Source organism: Stegostoma tigrinum, chromosome 29 (genome assembly GCF_030684315.1).
Source record: "Stegostoma tigrinum isolate sSteTig4 chromosome 29, sSteTig4.hap1, whole genome shotgun sequence".
In the NCBI taxonomy this organism is placed as follows: domain Eukaryota; kingdom Metazoa; phylum Chordata; class Chondrichthyes; order Orectolobiformes; family Stegostomatidae; genus Stegostoma; species Stegostoma tigrinum.
The window spans coordinates 30,042,765-30,065,833 of NC_081382.1; the positions used below are offsets into that span (position 1 = coordinate 30,042,765).

General features: G+C 42.7%; 1 protein-coding gene across 10 annotated transcripts in view; it reads right to left on the reverse strand.

Annotated features, from left to right (window-relative positions):
* garnl3 (GTPase activating Rap/RanGAP domain like 3) overlaps nt 1-23,069 on the reverse strand; it is a 387,754-nt gene that overhangs the window by 274,624 nt on the left and 90,061 nt on the right. For 3 of the 10 annotated variants that reach the window (XM_048558881.2, XM_048558883.2, XM_048558877.2), the window contains exon 4: nt 19,498-19,666. The exons of the other annotated variants lie outside the window; for them this stretch is intronic. In XM_048558881.2, the coding sequence (XP_048414838.1) occupies nt 19,498-19,653 (156 nt within the window). In that variant the 5' untranslated portion in view covers nt 19,654-19,666. The remainder of the gene's footprint in view (nt 1-19,497; nt 19,667-23,069) is intronic. 10 annotated transcript variants of the gene reach the window in all.

Genomic DNA, 23,069 nt, shown 5'->3' on the forward strand with positions numbered 1-23,069 from the left:
GCATTAGTAAGTCCTAGCGTTTACATCCGCTGTTCCATGCAGCAAAAACACAGTCTGCTTCTTTTAGATTACTGCACCGAGTCTAGCCTGAACTTGCGAGAGCTTTCCCTTGCAAGTAGCATCTACATCCTATTCCCCTGCCCAAATCCGCAACCCAAACGCCCACTCCCCTAAGTTCTGCCAGTAACCCCAGTCCATATACACCTCCCAGCCTCACAGCCACCAGTTCTGTGGCTCAGATGCACTCCCCATCTGGGGCCCACTGGAAAAGGTCATCCATTGTGGCACGAGATAGAGGGAGCTTAAGGGAGAAGGTACATTGTCTGCACCAATTCTTGAAAGTTACTCAGCCAATAATGTGGCACTACAGTTTCCTTCAGTTACAAATACCACACAGATCTCAAATCCTACTACAGAGTGGTGTTCCCTACTTCCTACTTACACCTGCATGAACACCACACATAGGTACCAAGGGACAATATACTTCAGAACGAGCAAGTGATGAGCAATACTACAGCCTCTATGTGTATGTTTGTAAGAACATGCACTCACTATTAATCTAAAATGAAACCAGCCTAGCAAATACAGCTCCAGAACTGCTATATTTCATTATGAAACACAAAATAAGCCCTTTGTGTAGTTAAACCACATTCTGAAGGAATATTTACAACTTGCTGCTTAATTTCTAGGTTGCAGCCTTGCTGGAAGGTGAACTTAGCTTGTTACTTATGACATAAACTCATACGACACATACAATACTGTCACAATTTTAAATTTTGAGACCAAACACACAGAAACCATAACTCTGAAGCGTTAATAAATACCTTACCAGTTCCTTCACAGGAAAAGCTCAGAATTCAGTGTTTGTTGTATCTAATATAGCTCTGCTTTCATGCATTACCAGTGTGTATATATGTCCGTACCAGTTGAGACTCAAGACACCTAAATCATTGTAATCATTACTGTGAAAAACATTTCAGCCATGCATTGACTAAACTCATCACCATAATGAGGAATTTTGGGATATATTCACTTATTCCTGAAGTAAATTTTACAAATAAAAATGGACCTCATGAGTATGCTTGCTAGTTTTGAATCATGAACCAGCACCAAAGACCATTCTCCCAGCTAATTGCTGCTTATGAGAAGAAAGCAGATATCTGTCGAGAGAGTGATCGCAGTTTTAAACACTTTTCTTCCAAAAATAACAGCAGCTAACACTTTATTTAGCAGGTTTTACATTTTTAAGCACTTTGAGAGATTTCCTCAGTAAAAACATTGAGCCGCAGAAGCAGATATAAAGATGGTTGATCAAACACGTAGAATTTAAGGAGCAGCTTAAAAGAAGACAGCAGGGTTGAGGGAGGGAATTCCAGAATATAGCATCAAGACCTGGCTGCCAGTGATCCATCCAACGTAGTTTGCTATCATCCACAAGGATCTTTGTTTCAGAGAAAGACAAGTGGTTTCAGGTTGGGATGAATGGTGTCTCATCGAGTTTGGCCAAGCAAAAATCTCTCCTTCTCTTAGCAATAGTAAGAGCTGCCGATGCAAGAGTCAGAGATAACACAGTGTGGAGCTGGAGGAACACAGCGGGCCAGGCAGCATCAGAGGAGCTGGAAAGCTGATGTTTCGGATCAGGGCCTATTTCTGAAGAAGCTTTCCTGCTTCTCTGGTCCTGCCTGGCCTGTTGTGTTCCTCCAGCTCCACACTGTGTTATCTCCTCCTCTTAGCATCTGATATGGACTTGCTGGAAAGATTATCAGGCTAATGATCAACCTGTTTGGCTGCATCATGAGCACTCCATCAATAGCCAACAAGCCCAGGAGTGGGACTTCAATGCAGAGTTTCTTGTTTAGGGGCATAAGCACTACCCGTTGAGCCACAAGACCTCTCTGGCTCTCAGTATGAGCAGAATTAAAAACTGGGACAGAAATTGTTCAAGAGTTCCAGATGTGGAGTTTGTAATATTGCATTTGCAGCATGGCAATAGCAGTGAACTATTCCAGGAGTTAATTCAGTTCAGCACAGGAAGGTGCTGTATGGGTAAAGTGATGCATTGTGCACATCAATGAATTCACCCAATAATTAGGTCAATACCACATTTCCTGCAGGGAACTAAAGTCACGGGGGCCATTAGATATTGGTCCAGTGTTGCTGAGAATTATAAAATTTATTGTGGGGTTGCTTGCATACTTACATCGATATTGTTAAAGATGCCAGCAATTCAAACACTATCATGAAAGAAAACTAGAAGATATAAAGCTTATTAATTTATTTTTTCCTCATTAAAAATGGTCACCCTTCTGAACCCTTGTAGCATAATTATTCATAGTAATTAACTCAACTGCATCTAGACTGATTTGCATTGAACATCATGCATCCCATTTCTGTGTATATCATGTAGCGAACTCAACAGAAAAAAATAAACTGAAAATGAGTTGTATTGTGCTGAAACAGTTAAAAATCCATCAGCCCAGGATGGCTAAACACGTTACCATTCTCTGAGGCCGTCATGAATTATCTGTCAGTGCTGTACCGAGTGCCACTTTGCAGATGTACACAATACATCAGGGGATCAGAAGGCACACTCCTAATTCTGTGATGTTAAGCTGTAAATGATTCAGCATCTTCACTTTTCTCCAAGATAGTTATTTACAGGAAAACATGCAATATTAGTGCTGCCAACCCTCTAGCAATGCCTGCAGTCTCCAGAAACTAAATACATTCAATCCAAGAGCAATCACATTAGCAATAAGAAAATATTGGGGATTTTTCTTTTTATTTAAATATACTTGTTTGCGAGCTCTAAAAAATGCAAGAGTTTAAAGGGAAAATGAAGGCTGCCTGACAGTCAAGAATCATCCAGTTGAGCCATGAATGATGTGGTGGTGTTGTAACTGACGTGGGAATTGACAAGGGGAATGTGTTGAGGAAATGTTAACTCTGCTTTGTCTCCACAGATGCTGCCAGACCTCCTACATTTTCTAGCAATTTCTGTTTTTGTTTATATTAACATCTACAGTTCTTTTTCTCAGAATCCTTCTACAACCACCTTAAAGATATTCAATTACCCTCCCTCTACTGGGTTTTGAAGCAGTAATTTCCAAACTCACAGATCTCTGAAAGAAAATAAACCCCCTTAGCTCTGGCCTAAAAAGGCAACCCCTGAAGTTTAAACAATGCATCCTAGTTCAGGACTCACCAACAAGAGGAAACTTCCTTGCCATGTCCACTTTGTAAATCAGGATCTTATGTCATCGATCATATCAGCCACACTCATCTACACTCCAGCAGAAACACGCTCAGTGTGTCTAACCCATCCTCATAAAACAAACCCTCTTATTCCTCATATCACCTCCAACACAGTTACAACCTTCCTTAAATAAGGAGACCAAAACTGCACACAATACTGCAGATGCAGTGTCCTCAATGCTCTTTACAACCTTACTTTTATATTCAATTCCTCTCATAATAAAGGAAAGAATTACATTAGTCTGCTTAAGCAATTATTGTACTGCATACTAACGTTCTGTGGCTCATGCACTGGAACACCTAGAGTACTCCACCCCTCAGAATTCTGTAGTTGTTTACATGTTGGCTGCCTTTTATTCTTCCTTACAAAGTGAATGACTACATATTTCCCCACATTATTCCCCAACTGCCAGATCTTTGCTCAATTACATCAGACAGTTCGGACTTATTTAGCTGGATGCCAATGTAGGAAATTGACTCAAACTCATAATTACAGCACATTCAAGCCGTTGTGTGTACACCAACATTCAACAAAGGCTGACTACACTAATCCCATTTTCCTGCTCTTGGCTTGTAGACCTGGAGGCTACTGCAATGCAATTGAATATCTAAATACTGCTTAAATGTTATGAGAGTTTTTGATTCAATCACACTCTGAAGCAGTAAGTTCTAGACTCCAACCAATCTCTGGATGAAAACATTTCTCTCTAGGTCTCTTCTGAGTCTTCCACCTTTGATCTTAAATCCATGTCCCCTGGTTATTGAATCCTCTATTACTGGGAAAGGTGCCTTCCCATCCACGGTATCAATGTTCCACATAACCTTATTCACCTCTATCAAGGCATTTCTCGAACTTCACTGCTCCAAGGAAAATAGCCCCAACCTCTCCAATTTTTCCTTAGCTCAGACCCTCCAGACAGGCAGCTTCCTGGTAAATCTCCTCTGCACCCTCTCTAGCATAATTTCATCCCTTCCGTAATGTAGTAGCCAGAACAGCTTACAGTCCTCCAGACATGGCTCAACCAGTGTTTTACATAGGTTATGCTGAAACTATCTGCTCTTGTATTCCACACTGCAGTTTATAAAAGCAAGCGCTCCATAAGCTTTTGTAACCACCTAATCTACCAGCTCTGCAGCTTTCTATTTTCAGGGATTGTGGATATGTGTACCAAGGTCCCTCTGAGCTTCAGCATTTCCCAGGGTCCAACTATTCATAGTGTAATCCTTTAGCTTTGTAACTCTCCACAAGTGCACTATCATTTTTCCAGGTTGAATTCCATTTGCCACTGTTCTGTCTACTTGACCAGTCCATTGATATCCACCTGCAGTTTGCAGCTATCCCCCTCACTATTTAATCACCTGAACAATTTTGGTATCATCTATGAACTTCTTGATCATACCCTACATTTAAGTCCAAATCATTAATGCATCCTCCAAGGGGAAAGGCCCCAGCACTGAACTCTGAAACCCCAACAGAAACAGTTCCAGTCAAGAAACATCCCAGTGCCATGACCTTCTAGTTCCTGCCTCACAGTGAATTTTGGATCCAATGTACCACTTTATCTTGGGTTCCATCAGCTTTTACTTCCTTGACCAGTCTGCCATGAGGGACCTTATCAAAAGCCTTGTTAAAGTCATGTAGACCACATCAAATACCCCCATTAACACTGCAGGTTACCTCCTCAAAACATTTGATCACATTTCTCAGACATGACCATCCCTCAAAAAAAATGTCAGATGGGAAGCAAATTGTCTGAAATCTGGCTAACAAGAGAACTGACTTCCCAATCACTCACACTGAGACCCTCGCCTAACACTTTGATCCTGACTCCCAGCCACTCCAAGTCCCTTCAGAGCCTGACTTTTCCCCCAACCTAACTGCCCTATTGAAGTCCTGACTACCAAGGCCTGCTGAGCCTGAACCTATGGATCCATCTCAACCACCTACCCAGCCTGTTCCCTTACACACCTGCACCGAGGATTGCTATGCTGGCTCAGGGCTGGAGGATTCCCCATTGTGGGAGAGTTGTTGTCTTGGATGATCAGGGTGGAAATGGGGCTTCTGATTCTGACCTGGATCTAGGCCAATGTAATCCTCTACTGTCTGAGACGAACCCAGGCCCTCTGGTGATTTTAATCAGTTCACTGAAGATAAAACCTCTTTCCTCAAGTTTTTCTTGTCTTGTCAACAAAGCAACTGAGCTGCAAAAATACCTCTCCAGAGGCAGAAGTTTTAAGAGCGTGTGCTTTTGGGACTGCATGAGAACTGGCTGAGAAAGGACAATGAAAGTCCCAGGGAACAAAGAGAAGACAGGGACAGCACAGGTGGTGAGGAATGCAGCGAGTAATTGAGCATTCAACCCAAGATATGGACACTTGTCACACAATTCACCAAAAAGGACTGAAAACTTTTGCTTGAGAACAAAACTAAATTAATATGCTGTGGCTGTGTGCCCTTATCATCTTCTTTATCACTTATAAAGAACTGCATAACTGTACAGACATTGCGCAGTGTATTTTGTAATTCCAATGAGTAAGATTCCAACTCATTTACTGTCTGTAGGGTTCATTAGATTTTGACTCTGAAAGCTTTTTAGTTTAAACCAATTACATTGAAATCTCTGTGCAACTCCTCCATATTTTGCATTAAGGTATTATATGACAAAGTCAATAATGTGTTCAGTAAAACAAATTGTTATGAAAACGGACTAGCGCAATTCATTTTGAGATAACGTTTTCTGGCACTATATCCCAAAACCTCATATTAAATTATTCTTTTGTAATAAAAACATACACACATCAAGTAATAACAGTTGCCATCAAACCTTCTGTATATAACTGCATCTAGTTACATCTACTCTAATGAAGAAAGATTGTTACATTTGTAAACGCTGCCGCATTGGAGTTAACTTTGCCGATGTTATAAGAATTGCTAATATTGTAGATGAAGATTTTTTAAGCATGCCCTGACTAATATCACCAGTACTAACTTCAATTTGTGAAGTTCCTTATCTAACTTAGGACTAGTTATAAATCAGTCAGCGTTGATAAGGGACACCTTAACTGCAGTACCCAATCACTTGTTTTCCTACAGCTGTGTCAATTGTGTAAAGTCCATGCGTTGAATCTTAAAATGTTTTGGTCAAGTACATGATGAGTTTAATGGAGTAAATCGCACCATCAGGTTGTGTGAGTTTTCTCGCTGTATCTTACCCAACATGTCACGTTAATCAGTGTTTCAGCCCTTATGGTGAATGTCATGTTCGAGTTCCACGCCCTATTTTTCCACCAGCCACTCTCAGAGCAACTCAGCTCTCAGCAGAGACCCCAGAATTGCCAGTCGAGCCATTTTGAAAAGGCCAGCACGCAGCCTGACAAGTCCTGTCAGTCTAGAGCTGCCCTGCACAGTCCCTGATATTTGCCTTGAACATGGCAGATAAGGGGAAATCCTTGCCCTGTTTTGTGGGTATGGCCCTGGAATCCTGCTGAACAGGTTGGTGTATCCCCCGGACCAGAAGTGGAGACTACAATGCCAAACCATGCCAGCTGGTCTGAGGTTGTGACCCAGCTTAAAGCGGCAAGCAGTCCTGGATCAGAAGTGAATTCCTGTGTCAGCATCCCTGACCGAAGGCTATCCTACTTGACTGGATTGAGGTCTAGAAAACCCACAACTGTGCAAGCTTCCTGGCTTTGAGCTTGCATTAAGTGGCAGTTAATAAGCAATAATGAGTGACAATTGGAAACTCACCATAGCCTAGCGAGAATCACACCATGCCATTTGAGAAAAGTATTGCAGACGTGACAAGATAATTTCAACATCAAGATGGGCCTTGCAGAACATCTTATCAAATCCTGCCATTCATCTCACCATAGCCTATATCGCCCGAGAAGATCCTGCCTCACATCTTTTTATTTCTTTTATTTTAAGACCATGGACTAAATCAAGGGAACTGTGCAGAGATGGTTACAGTTTACACAATCATTTTTACTGCAGCACATTGTGAGTTGTATCCGACATTGTATTTTCCCTGGAAGACTGAAAGTAGAGGCAGACACCGACAGCTGATGGCTTCTGAGCCGCAGCAAAACTGCTTCACAACAATTTTCTGTTTGGGCTCTGACAATGGCTTATGTGGGGTCCTATGCAGCAGAGAACCACCTACAAAGTGAAAACATCAAAACAAATCTCTCTCCATGTGTCATGTATGGTTAGGGCTGGGAGGGAGGTCCTCGAAAATCTCCAGTAATAGCTGGCTGTTTTCCACTCAATTTTCTCTGCCAAGGAATAAAGCAACTTTAAAGACAGTGAAAGGACAAGTTCTCAACCAGTGAATGAAAGCAAGGATCAGTGGGCAACAACTTTATGCCATCGGCAAAGAACTAAGGAACAGGAAGAAACCAAAAGAAACAATTCAACAATGCAATGGTCCAGACTGGTGCTGCTGAACAGTCTTCCCTGATCCATGTTCTTTTTCCTCTTTTAATATCCATGTCTCGTATGCCTTAGTGCGTCTCTGAGCTTCTGAAGAGAAGAATGTAAGAAAGGATAGTGTTTACTTTGTAGAGTTATGTAAACAATTCCTATTTCCTAATTGCCATTGGTAATTGGTAAACAGTTTTGTTTTGGTTAAGTACAGAACTTGGTGAGTGTTTTCTTTTGATTGAGTTTATCAGTCAGGTAATTTAGAAGCTTTGCATAATTTAATTCAACCTATTCCCATTTGCGGTAACTCCGAGAATAGCGGGGCACAATTTCTAGCAAACTATCCCAGTGAGATGTGACAACTGCTGGATTTCTGTCACAGACTGGGTGATGAATTCATGATGTCAAGTATTCATTAGTAAGTCACTGAACTGATGGGGCTTTTATGGGCTATTAGTGAAAGCGGAGACAGGGTCTCAGCAGGACCGCACAATGCTACAACAACATCTACCTAAGGATTGGCTGGAGTCTTCAAATCACACATTTGACTATTCAGCCAATAGGACCCTTCAGCTCAAAGCAGAAGCAAATTATCCTCAATCAGAGAAACAAGAAAACAGAAGCATGTGTCGGCCATTTAGCCCTTTACACCTGCTCCACCATTCAATAGGATCATGGCTGATCACCCTAACAGTACCCTGTTTCATCACAGACCCTTTGATCCGTTTGGCCCTAAGAACGATATCCAACTCCTTCTTGAAAACATACGTGAATCCCAAAGGACTGCCTGACAAACAAACTATACTAATGGGCTGTTCTCAGCTTGTAAACCAGCACCAACAACTTGGATTTATGGTCACACCCTCAACCCAGTAAAACATCCCAACACACGTCACAGGCTGAGCTTTGGCACCAGCTACTGAATAAATAACAGAAACTGGAACAGAAAGTGCTGCAAATACGTGGCCCATCAGAGGAAGAGAAAGAGAGTTACATGTTTCAGGTGATACACAACTATAACCAACCAAGGTGACCAATTGTCTTAATAACAACCAGAATGAACTATCAAAATCCTGGTACTCCCTTCCATACCACACTACGTGTACCTGCACCATTCGACTGCAGTGGTTCGAGAAGGCAGGTCATCGCCACCCCTTCAAGGGCTATGGAGATGGGGAACAAATGCTGGCTCAGCCAGCGACACCCACATCCAATAAACTGACTTTAAAAAGGTTTTTACAAGACCCTGCTTGGCAGGAAGAAAGCCAGCTTGCTCTGGCTTAACACTCCTTAACCCTAAGCTCACAGTAACATTCTATGCTGTAAAAAGGTGAAATTTTCCGCTTCCCTGCACTAGTCATCTTACGGTTTCTTTAAGCAACATGACAAATATTGCAATGAGTTGAATTAATATGTTGACAGTTTAATCCTTAAAAGCATTTCACATAAAACCCTTATGTGAGGCAGGGAATACTTTGATTGCAATAGTCTGTGCTGCTTTCAAATTCACATCTCACTAATGGAAAGGTATTAGCAAACACACTGGGCTACATAGCTCCTTGCTATTTATATATTTTTAAGTTTACTTTCTAATCAATCCATTCAAAGATGTTAAAACACATGTATAGAACAGGCAAGTCTTGAACCCAGGCCTCCAAGCTCAGAAGTAGGGATACTACCACTGCACATCAAGAGCCCAGAAAATGCATGTATTTATAAAATCATACGGACTTTGTACACAAACACCAGGAAGTTGCTGCGTTTCCTTACATAACTGAGCTGTGAATTAAAAAGCTGAAAACATCATACTAAGTGTCAAGATACTGAAATCAATGCTGATGATCTTCTCAAACACTGTTACACAATGGCTAAAACATCCAGATACTGCACCACTACGACAGTCTGATACCTTTATCTGCGTGCGTCACAATTATCCTGAATGAAACTATACATCATGCGGTATAGGGTTGGAACTCCTGTACTAGAATTTGACCATGTCAATGGCTGCACTCTGAAAGATTAAGGTGTCTGATATTTGTACACAGTACACTGCCATTCAGAGTTCATTTCTTAAAATAAAAACAGCTGGAAGGTGCCCGCATTTACATGTGGCTGTGACCATCTGTGATCAAAAGGCACATTTATAGGACCTGGCCAAATTGTACTCCTCACTCATGTGGGATTTCTCAACATTTTACCTTCCTTTGAAGAAACACTGGATTTCACCAAATTTAACTCAACATTGAGGCAAAAGTAAGAGATATTGTCATCACTGATGGAGATACTATAACTATATTGTCTCATTGTTCCTCCCAACTCAAGTCACTAAACTGGTTATTCACAAAAAGGGGTCACAATACATAATAAAAATCACCTCAGCTTAAATATCCTTCATAAATATTTGATTTTCATCTTGACAGTTAAGAGAAGGTGTTAGTTTTTCGACAGTCGGCTGAGCCAATGAATAATGTATTATATAATGAGGACAACCATGTGTTATTGCTAGCGTCAGTCAGGCCATTGCTGCTGTCACAATGTTGTTACTCAAATGCCCTTTGGTTTTTCAAGGCTGTAAGCAAGTAATGAATTACTGAGGATAGTCAAAGTGATATCTGCTGATCAGATGGCTCTTCATTTTAGTCTTAGTCTGTGATGAAAGTTCAGAAGAACATAAACATGTACCTCATTAATAGATGTCGATGCATCAGAACACCCAGTCAGGAAGTTGTAAGGCCCAGGACACACTGTAATACAAGCAGCGTTCCAGATATCAGCCATCTTATTGGAGTGGGAGCAGTTCGAATATGGAAACAGGAGTGAGCCAATTAGTCCTTCATGGCTGTTCTGCCATTCAACAAGAACATTACTGGTCTGCTGCCTAATTCTGCATTTCCTTGATTAATAAAAATCTAGCAATCCCAGATACAAACTTGACAATTTATCTAGCATCAATTATTACTTAAGGAATAGAGTTCCAAACTGAACCAACCTTCATGTGGAGAAGGGTTTCCTAATTCATATCTGAAAGAGTGGGCCTATGTTTTAGGCTATTTTCCTGTTCCTAAGCCACCTCAGAGGAAATAGGTTCTTCTTAACAACTTCATCTGTTCCCCTTAAAATCGTGAAAACCATAAACTTTTAAAAATTTAGGGACATGGTGCTACAGCTGTAATATCACTGGACAAGGTTCTGGGGAAATGGGTTCAAAATGGCAGATGATGAAATTGAGATTAAAAAGAACAGATCAAGCTAGTTAGCTCAGTTGGCTGAACAGTTGCTTCACAGTGCAGGGCCACACCAACAGTCTCACTCTACCTGAGATGTGGTAAGCTGCAGTTTAAACCACTACCACTCTCGTCTCACCAATAAACAAGTCCAGTAGGACTCTGATCACTTGTATCATGTAACCATTATCAAAAAATCTATCTGGTTCACTAAAGCACTTTGAAGGGATGAAAGCTGCTGTCCTTAGGTGATCTGGCCTACTTGTGACTCCAGGTCCACTGTCATGCAGTTGACATTGGGTAGTTAGGGACAGGGAACGCCCACATCCCATGAATGAGTTTTTTTTTTTCGAAAAAACTTTGGAATTCAGTAGTATTGTAATAAACCTACCCTGCATTCCCTCCAAGACCAATGTATCCCTCCTGAGGTCAGGTGACTGCAAACTGCTCACAGTGAATCCAGACGTAACCAGGGCTTTGTATATTCGCACAGTTAACACTTTTTATTCTAGTTCTTAAGAAATATAAGGCCATAATTCCATTCGCTCCTTTGACTTTTGTTCTATAATGGCTCATGATATTTAACGATCTATGTACCTGGGCACTCGTTTTGGAGCTTCACTGTTTCAGCATTCCCCTATTTTAGAAATATTCTTTTCTGTCCTTATAAGGTCCAAAGTGGATGATCTTGCAGTCAAATCCATTTGTCACATTTACTTAATACATCAATATCTCTACGCAATGTTTTGCTCCGATTTCAATTGACAGAAAGATATGCAGCTTTGTAAACGCCAACAAGTTTGAACACGTGGCTTTTTATCCTCATATCTGCATCAGTTATAAACACAGTGAATAGGTGAGGCTTCAATGCAGATCCTTGCAGGACGCTGCCACTCACTCTCCATCTATTGGAACATCTGTCCATTACCTTACTCCTTGTCACTCAAACTGTCTGAGCCAGGTCATTCATGTGCCTTCAAATTCAGTGGACTCAGCTTTAGCTCACAGAAAGGGACTTTATCAAATACCTTCAGGGAATTCACATCATTCTTGTTGAGATGTTAATCTCTCTACATCCATCTGTCCTGTCAGACGGACACATAAGATCATGAGGTGTTATTCTGAAGAAATGTAGTATGTTCTCTGCCCTGAGTTTCTTGGCCAATATTTATCCCACAACCAACATCAATGAATCAGATATCCAGGTTGTCATCACAAATTTCTTTGCAGGGACCTTGCCATGTGCAAACCATTGCGTTTCCTACATTGAAATGGTGGCTACATTTCAGAACTACTCAGTTTGCTTTACAGTAAACCCTGAGGAAGGGAAAGGCACTGCGTTAGGAAAACAAAGGATTGTAATTTGGGAAAAGAAAACCTGGATGTGACAGTACATTTTTACTTAAGTATAAGGTAAGTATATCCAGTGTTTTCAGCCTTAATCTCATTTATCGTTATTCAATACATGAGGTTAACTGTCACAATGAAATATCTGACATGCGCTTTTTGAAAGCCCTTTCATTAATACGTTTCACTCACTCTGATGTAAGAATGCCCCCAATATCAGGATTTACTGACCACAAACAGTAATCTGCATATACCATTGGCATGGAGTGCAAACATAGCCAATACCACACTACTTGGGAACCTGCCAAAAAAGAGTGTGTTTTAACAAGTTGTCCAGTACAATGTAGCTCCTGTTTATTATTGAAAATCTGCAGAAGAAACTCAGACCACTGTTTTGCCAATCTTTTAACTTTATTGATTGGGTTCTCAACTCTAGCTGAGGTTCTGAAGTGATGGAAAACATAAAAAGCAATTTGTTTCATTTCACAATCATTCATAAACCTAATTGGGTATAACTTTGGATATTGTTGTTGGGCATCGTCCTTGTATTGTGAAGGAATGGGCTTGAGCAAAAGGAAGTGTGCTGTGTGTCCAAATGCAAATAGCTTCATGATCAGACATCCTCCAGAATGCCAGAGGGCAACACTAGTTTATTCAAGGTTATTCCCATTAAACTTTAGTTCCATGGCCACAAAAATATAATCTGAATGACATCTGTGCAGTAAAGGCAAACATGCCTCAAATTGGCCAAGGGAAATATCTTTCTCCAACTGCTCGCAGCTTTGGGCTATACAGGGTCTGTCCTTCCAGTTCCACAAATGTTTCTCAAACCACTTCATTTTGACTGCACTCTGCATTTTTCTGCCAGTTGTCTCTTGCCTAATTCTTAACCTGTCCAGCTGGCTCCACTACCCACCTCTCATGCATACAGTCTCTCTTCAAATGGGCCCTTGCCTTCACAGCTGGCTGCATGAATCAGATCTTTGGCCCCTACCAGGGTAAGCAGGAGCCACAATTAGTGATGTTAGCCAGTGTACCATGTTCCTGGACCCAGGGCAGTTTTGCAGGCCTGGGGTTTTGTGGGGTGATGGGGGTCAGGTTCCTGCAAGTATCTCAGAGGCCCTGACAGCATTTGGGAGTGGAGTGGGGGGGTCAGGAGTACCTACAGGGCCCCCAAAAGAGGGGTTTTCCCCGCTACCCGCCATCCTCACAATGGCTACAAAAGCTGAGGTTGTTGACTTGCTTCACAAGAACTTTTAAAGGCTACAAGAGCCATCTGTTTTCATTCATGACGTGAAACATTTGAAGAGAAAGGGGCCATCTTCATCTGGAAGCACCATCTCTAACTAACTTACTGTCTATTTCAAGCTGGAATACCCATCTACAATACAGGGTTTCCAACCATTCAGTACTCCTTTCTCAGTAATTTTGAAGAATCATCATACTGGACTTGAAATGTTAACTCTGCTTTCCCTCTCCACGGACGATGCCAAAGCCGCTGAACTTCTCTGGCATTCTCTGTGTTTGTGCCCTGTTTAGCACTTTGCTGGATGAGCAATGCAAATGGCCCTGGAATGGAACTTGAATTCTCCACATTCAAACCCCAGCCACCAATGCAGTCAGCTGCCATCGTACCCCAGTCCTCACATTGAGATGCCCGAATGAACGGCACTCACAATCTTTCCAGACTAAAGGCAGGCCATTGCGGTTTCCCTGACAACGAGCACAGCCGAAGCACTTACTGAAACGGAGAAGGAAAGTGAGAGGAAGTCACAGGAAATGAGAGAGGGAAACAGAAAAGGAAGCAACGAGGACGAAGAGGAACTCAAACTACTCGAGCAAGCTGCTCAGAGTCCTCTCGGAGAGACCACTGACTGAAAGTCAGCAATCTCCAAAACAGTGTGAGCAGGTGGCAGCTGCACCGTGGTTTGGAACATTTGAATGTGGTAAATGTGATGGAGCAATCAGGCCTTCAGATTTCACAGCATGTTTTTTAGAAGTATTGTATACCATGAGCGCATGTATTCCAAGGGTGAGTCTGAATCAAGTCCGCATCTGCTGGTTGCTTGATTATCTAAGTGAAAACTTGTGAACAAGCAAGGTGCTGCAGTGTATCTTAGCAAAGTTTACTAACTACTTTGGCCAAAGCTCCTCCCTCAGCACTGAGAACAGAAACAAAGGTTTTAAAACAGCAGTGATCATTCGAAGGGACACATTCCAACACTGATGGAAGCACAGAATGGTTACAGCAAGATAGTAAGACCATTAGAATGGCAAAAGTAGATCATTCAGCCCATTGGGTCAGCTCCATCATTCAATGGGATCATAAGACCGTAAAACATAGGAGCAGAAATTAGGCCATTTGGCCCATCAAATCTGCTCCACCATTCAATCATGGCTAATAAGTTCCACAACCCCACTCTCCTTCTTTCTCCCCATAACCCTTGATTCCCTTGATAATCGAGAACCTGTCTATCTCAATTTTAAATATACTCAATGACCTGGCCTCCACAGCCTTCCGGTGACAGTGAATTCTAGATTCATCACTCTCTGGCTGAAGTGATTTCTCCTTATCTCCATTCTAAAAGGTCTTCTCTTTACTCTAAGGCTGTGCCCTCAGGTCCAAGTCTCTCTGACCAATGGAAGCATCTTCCCAACATCCACTTTGTCCAGCCATTCAGTATTCTGAAAGTTTTACTTAGATCACCCCTCATCCATCTAAACGCCAAAGATATAGTCCCAGAGTCCTCAAACGTTGCTAATGTGTTATGCTTTTCATTCCTGGGACCATTCTTGTGAACCTCCTCTGAACCCGCACCAGGGCCAAAACATCCTTCCTGAGATATTGGGCCCAAAACTGCACACAATACTCCAAATGTACCCTGACCAGAGCCTTATAAAGCCTCAGTAGTACATCCCTGTTTTTATATTCAAGTCCTCTCAAAATAAATGCCAACATTGCATTTGCCTTCCTGACTGCTGATTCAACCTGCAAGTTTATCTTGAGAGAATCCTGGACTAGAACTCCCAAGTCTCTTCGCACTTCAGAATTCTGAATTTTCTCCCCATTTAGAAAATAGTACATGCTTTTATTCTTCTTACCAAAGTGCATGACCTTACACTTTCCCACGTTGTACTCCATCTGCCACTTCTTTGCCCACTCTCCTAACCTGTCCAAATCCTTCTGCAGCCTCCCCACCTCCTCAATGCTACCTGTCCCTCTACCCATCTTTGTATCGTCTGCAAATGTAGCCTGAATGCACTCAGTTCCTTCATCTAGATCATTATTGTATAAAGTGAAGAGATGCGGTCCCAACATTGACCCTTGCGGAACACCAGTTGTCACCAGCTGCCATCCTGAGAAAGACCCTTTTATCCCCAGTCTCTGCTTCCTGCCAGGCAGCCAGTCTTCTATCCATGCTAGCACCTTGCCCTTAACACCGTGGGGCGCTATCTTACTCAGCAGCCTCCTGTGCAGCACCTTGTCAAAGGCCTTCTTGAAGTCCAGGTAGATAACATCCATTGGCTCTCCTTGGTCTACCCTGCTCGTTACTTCCTCAAAAGAATTCTAACAGATTGGTCAGGCATGACCTCCCCTTAGTGAAACCATGCTGACTTTGAGATAACAAGGTGTGGAGCAGGATGAACACAGCAGACCAAGCAGCATCCTAGGAGCAGGAAAGCTGACGCTGACGTTGCCCTATTTTACTATACACGTCTACATATTCAACAATCTCATCCTTTACATCTCATCCAAAATCTTGCCCACCACTGAGTATATACTAATCAGCCTGTAATTTTCCATATTTTGCCTTACTCCCTTTTTAAACAGGGGTGTCACGTTTGCAATTTTCCAGTCCTCTGGGACTCTCCCTTACTCTAATGATTCCTGAAAGATCACCATTAACACTCCCACTATCTCTTCAGCTATCTCCTTTAGAACTCTGGGGTGTAGTCCATCTGGTTCAGGTAATTTATCTACCTTTAGTTCGTCAGTCTTACTAGCACCTTTTCCTTGGTGATGGCCACCATACTCAGCTCTGACCCCCAACTCTCTTGAGTTTTTGGGATATTACTTGTGTCTTCCACTGTGAAGACTGACGTGAAATAATTATTCAGTTCCTCAACTATTTCCTTGTTCCCCACTACCATCTCACTATCATCATTTTCCAGTGGTCCAATGTCCACTTTTGCCTCTCTTTTGACCTTTATATACCTAAAGAAACTCTTACAGTCTTCATTTATACTACTGGCTTGCTTACCCTCATTTTTAATCTTCTCCCTCCTGGTTTCTTTTTTTGTTGCCCTCTATTGGTCTTTGTTAGCTTCTCAGTCCTCTGGTTTCCCACTGCCCTTCCCCACATTATATGCTTTCTCTTTTGCTTTTATGCTATCCCTTACTTCCTTAGTCAGCCATGGTATCCTCATCCTCCCTGTACCATGCTTCTCTTTCTTAGGGATGAACTTTTGCTGTGTCTCCCGGGTTACTCCCAGAAACTCCTGCCATTACTGTTCCACTGTCTTTCCTGCTAGGGTCTTCTTCCAGTCAATTCTGTCCAGCTCCTCCTTCATACCTCTGTAGTCACCTTTATTCAGTTGTAATAGTGTTACCTCTGATTCTACCTTCTCCCTCTCAAACTGCAGAGTAAATTCGATCATCTTATGATCACTGCCTCCTATGGGTTCCTTTACCTTAAGGTTCCTTATCAAGTCTGCCTCATTGCACAACACCAAATCCAATATTGTATCAGTGATAATGGGAACTGCAGATGCTGGAGAATCCAAGATAATGAAATGTGAGGCTGGATGAACACAGCAGGCCAAGCAGCATCTCAGGAGCACAAAAGCTGACGTTTCGGGCCTAGACCCTTCATCAGAGAGGGGGATGGGGTGAGGGTTCTGGAATAAATAGGGAGAGAGGGGGAGGCGGACCAAAGATGGAGAAAAAAGAAGATAGGTGGAGAGGAGAATGTCGGGGAGGGGATAGGTCAGTCCAGGGAAGACGGACAGGTCAAGGAGGTGGGATGAGGTTAGTAGGTAGGAGATGGAGGTGCAGCTTGGGGTGGGAGGAAGGGATGGGTGAGAGGAAGAACAGGTTAGGGAGGCAGAGACAGGTTGGACTGGTTTTGGGATGCAGTGGGTGGAGGGGAAGAGCTGGGCTGGTTGTGTGGTGCAGTGAGGGGAGGGGACGAACTGGGCTGGTTTTGGGATGCGGTGGGGGAAGGGGAGATTTTGAAGCTGGTGAAGTCCACATTGATACCAATCCATTACCAACATGACTTTCCCAGTCCACCTGCATATTGAAATCCCAAGGTCACTGTGGCTTTGCCTTTCTTACAAACCTTTTCTATCTCCCAGTGTATCTTGCACCCCAGCTCCTGACTACTGTTTGGAGGCCTGTACACAACTCCAACTATGTTTTTTTGACCTTTGTGGTTCCTCAATTCTATCCACACAGATTCTACACCATCCAACCCGACTTCATTTCTTCTTATTGATTTAATTTCATTTCTCACTAATAATGAGGCAATACCACCCCCTCGGCCCACCTGCCTATCTTTTCAATAGAATGTATATCCTTGGATATTCAGATCCCAATCCTGATCCCTTTGCAGTCATGTCTCCGTGATGCCACATTATATCTGTCAATTTCAATCTGCGCCACAAGCTCATTTACCTTAATCCTTATACAGCATGCATTCAGATATAACACCTTCAGTCCTGTGCTAACCCATCCCTCTTCTCATTGTCATTCATTTTTCCAGTGTTTGATTGCTAGCCCTTTCCAAACACAGTCCTATTTGCGTCTGTGCTGGAGGCTTTAATAACTTCTCCTGAGTTCTCCTTCCTTGTCATTTCTTTCACATTTTTCCATGTAGTTGAATCCACCACTGCAGATGTTAACCTGCTGTTTTGTTTCCCACTGGAGCAAGTTTCACCATTCCCTTACCCGCGCCCCCCAAAACTTTCTAGTTTGAAGTCCTGTTGACCAATCTATTTACTCTTTTTGCATGACTGATCGATAAGCCTCAACCCCACTTTCCTGCCTTTTCCCCATGACTCTCAATTCCCTTACTAATTATTGAGGCCATTCAGCTCACTGCGTCTGCACCAGCTGTCCAAATGACCAATGCACCTAGTGCTATTGTCCCACCATTCCCTGATAATCCTGCATATCCAGCTTCCTAAAAAATCCAAATCCCATCCAAATGTCTCAAGCAAATGTGCCTCTACTCTAATCTCAAACTGCACTTTCCAGGTCTTGACCACTCACAGCCTAGAAATGTTTCACGTGTTATCTCTGAAATAACTTTATCACAAAAGGCCAGTATTCTGTCAGCAGGTCACCCTTTATTTACACATCGATACTACATGATACTGACCCAGCAAGCTCAGAGCCAGCTCCTGGAGTGACCAGAACCCCTGACCCTCCTGTTTATTTCTGTCAGCCAGGGCTCCCTAACCCTATTGCAGGTGAGATTCCCTATCAGGGAACTCATATTCTATGAGGTTCCCTGCTGACTTCATTACAATCACTATAATTTCCATTGTTTCTTTTGCCTATTGCCTTAAATCTGTGACCATTTACTCTCAATCCTCCCACCAATGCGAACAATTTTGCACACTATCTAGTCTCTCCAGAATCCTCATGATTTTGAATAACTCTATCAAATCCCCACGCAAAAATCTCTTATGCACGGAAAACAATCCCAACATTTCAAATCTATCACTTTTAATAGAATTCTATTCTTGAATGTATTGAAGCCATCCCACTCATGGGAAATTTCCTGTACAGTATCGTGTGTCGACTAGTAAGGCAGAAGATAGAACAATTTCTCAGTTTGTGAATGGCTTCCGATTTTGAGAGAATGGCTTTGGCAGAACTGAAGGTTTGGCAAATGAGCTTTGACACATGAGCTTTGGCAAATGCAGTAAATCTGAAGCAATGCTGTTTCCAGCAGCTTTGCAGACTTCGAATAGGCATTCAATAGGAGCACTTAATCTGATAATACATAAAAACACTTCATGTGCGATGAAGGCCATTGGTTTTCAGATCATTTTGCAGGGATGCATTGGTTACAAATGTGATAATCACACAAATGAATATCCAGCTGTAAGTAGGGAATCCTGTTGTGATCATAGTTCAAAAGCCTCCACGCAGCACCCAGGACATCCCTGGCCACAAGAATGGATTCACATACATTGTTTGTTGCAGGCATGTTGTAATAAAACTCAGTTTCTTCTCACCATCATTTCTAGCAGAAAAGCAGAGATAAACTGAACATCCCTTCCAAGCCTGGCAATGCAGTAGGCACAGGCTATCCTCAGGTAATATGTAACCGACACAGTGCAGATTCTTCGGTGCGATACCAATGTTTCTCGGATAAGCGATGATCCTTCCATCAGCTGATTATCTCTAAAGTTAAACATGTAATAGCTGCATTCAATATTATAATTTTGTAAGCACTTTTCATGTAACATACTCATTTCTTTGGTTCTAGTTCTCTTTTTATCATTGCAGATCTGTGAACCATTTTGCTATTTTTTGGGCTATTTTGTTTCAATAGCAGTACTTTTTAAATTCATCAACTCTGCCAAATTACCAGCCCTAACATTTTCTAAAATATCTGGTATTTGGGGCCACTGATACCATTCTGTTTCTTCATGGTAAACTGTAAAATGACAGGCACAGGCATAAAGTTAAACATGAGAGGGTTAGGGCAGTGGACAGTTGGATTCTTTTTATTCAGGCACTGAGAGACTACTGAATTCACCACATAAGAATATCGGAAATCAAAGGAGCAGGCCATTCAGCCCCTTGAGTCTATTCTACCATTTAACAAGATCATGGTGAATCTTTACCTGAGCTACGTTTCCCACAATATCCCATAATTCTTCACATTCAAAAATCTTGTTGAACTCTGACTTGAACATACTCACTGACTGAATGCTCACAACTCTTTCAGTGATGAAGGTTTATGATATAGTATTGTGTGAGAGGAAGGGATCTCAGGAAGGCTCACTGGACCTGAAAAGTTAACTCTGATTTCTCTTCGTAGTTGCTGCCAGATCTGCTGATCTTTTCCAGTAATTCTGTTTTTGTTTCTGATTTCCAGCAGTTCTTTCAGACTTCATTTTGAGAGAGTTTGGGTTCCGCTTTGGAGGAATGATGAAAACCTTTCAGTTTGATCTGTATTTGTATATTGCGTGCATTGAGGTGGGGAAGACATCGTTTTTATCTTTGATTGGTTCTGTCAGCGGTACTGAAGTGTCTGGAGATTTGTTTACGTACATTTGAATGAGACTCATGAACATGAAAATATAGAAAATAGGCCATTTCAAGCTTTCAATGTGATGATAGCTAATCCTCAATCTCAATAATGCCACACTCTACCCATTCCTGTTGATAACTCTAATCTCTGGAATCTATTCCCTTCTTAAATATATTCAGTGAATTGGTCTCAACAGCTTTCGGTGATCGAGAATTCCACGGGGTCACCATTAGGACTGAAGAACTTTCTCCTTATCTCAATCTAAAATTGGCTCCCTTTCATCCTGAGAAATTAACTCCTTGTTCTAGGCCTCCAATTCCACCCCTTTCCCCACCTCCTGTCATCCCCAAGCCAGGAGGACATCATTCCCACCTCCAGAATACATGAACCTGGCAGAAGTTTAGAGGTTTTAATTCATTTCCTTCTCATTCTCTGAACCCCTGCGATTACAGGCTTAGACAACTGAGCATCACTTCAGAACACAAACCAGCCATCTCAGGAATCAATCCGGTGAGCCTTCACTGAACTCTGTCTGTGACAAGTAAATATTTTCTTAGGCAATGAGATCAAAACCATTCACAATACTCCAGGTGTGGTATCTCCAAAGACCAGCTCAGCAGTTAAAAAACACTTGCTCTTCTACCGAGATGCCAATGTTAAACATCAACATATCATAAGTGCTTGCTACACCTACATGCTTTGGGTAAAAAACCTTAAGGTGAATAGTTCAGTGCGTTGGAAAAAGAAGAGTAGGAAAGAGAAAAATATCTGCTGTTGACCTAGTGACAGGAGTCCAATAACAAAGTTGGAGCCATCCAGAAGAAGTCAGGGAGTGTGCAGGTTCATTCATACAGGAAGGGTTCTGCAGTGTGTCAGGGGTTAGCAATGGGTCAATGTGAGAGGCCAAGATGTTGCAGTCATTAGTGAGAGGGGAAAAACATGAGTCTTGGTGTGAGATGGGTCCAGTAGCAGAGAATACAGTGAGTGTGATGCATTGCAGAGAAGACGGTGGCAGAATGGAGAAGGTCATTGACCCTCCTCCTTCAGATGGCTCAGAATGCCCTTACCCAGGGGGCAGCCTCAGACCAGGCTGGCATGGTCTGATAATGAGCCCTTCACTACAACTCCTGAGGGGGAGAGAAATTCTCACCTCTGTACCACCCCATTCTGGAGGACCTCCAGATCCCTGTCCACACACTGGGGGTCAATTTCCCCCCCTGTTTTCCATGCACGGGGGGAGGGGGGTGTAAAACAATGTCAGGAACCATGCATGGCAGCTCTGAGCTAGTGGTGCTTGTCTGGGTTGACAATGGGCTGTTAAAGATAACATGTGCACGAGGGATGCTGGTGAATTCAGGAATATCCACGGAGTGGTGAAGTTGCTCTGGGAATGATGCTTTGTAGGGATGAAACAGGCACGAGAGATACGACAGGGGTGGGGGTAGCTTATTAATGAGGGTGAGTTTGACAAGACACAGAAGGAAAACTTTCTGGGTCTTTTGGTGGAAATGCCCACCCAAAAGAAAAACACCTTGGTATGGTTGGACTGAAGGGTCTGCTTCCACGCTGTATGGCCCTAATGCAGTTTAGCTGAAGAGGTGAGATAATAATATGCAGAGCTGGATGAACACAGCAGGTCAATCAGCATCAGAGAAGCAGGAAAGCTGATGTTTTGGACCTAGACCCTTCAGAAGTTCTAGGCTCGAAACGTCAGCTTTCCTGCTCTTGTGATGCTGCTTGGCCTGCTGTGTTCATCCAACTCTACGCCTTGTTATTTCAGATTCTCCAGCATCTGCAGTGCCTACTATCACGAAAACAAACTTAGCTGAAGAAATGTCAGATTCAGTCGGTAAAGGTTTCAATGAGATCTCTCTCTATTCTCCTGGTGGGTTAGTGATTGAAGCAAACATCATGGGCTGGATTTGTGCAGCCCTCTGGAGGGATCAAGATCCGGGCCGGGGTTTGGGGGGGGGGGGGGGGGGGGTAGTGGGGGAGGTGGGTAGTGGGGGAGGAGGCGGTGCCAGAGAACTGAGTGGGAGACTGCAAGTCAGAAACTCCTGACAGGGGGCAAGCTGTGATAATTAACTCACAGGACTGTGATAAAACCAGAAGCTCACCCGTTCTCAGCCGGAAGCTTGCTGATGCGCTTCATTGCATATAACTCAAATGTAACTTGACACACTTTCATTGTTCGTCCTCAATTTGGTGAAAGTCTCAGTGGCCTGCCTAGTGAAAGCTGCTAACCTCTTATGTTGCATCCTTGACTCACTGAGAGACACTTGAACTTTGGAGGCGCTGAGTCACAGGTTGGATCTGCTAAGATGACACTCTCAGGCAGGAAATTCTGAACCCAGGCGTTCTGGGTCGAAGTAAAGGGAAGGAATGGATGTGACTGGAAGGTAGAGGCAGAGCCATGACATTACCGACGTATATTGGCTTGTGGTGATCCTACAGAGTGAACCGGGATCTTCAGCAGCTGAAAGTAGAGGAGATCAGTGGAACAAAGATTGAAACAATGGAGGGGTGAGACGTCTAGCACCATAGGAG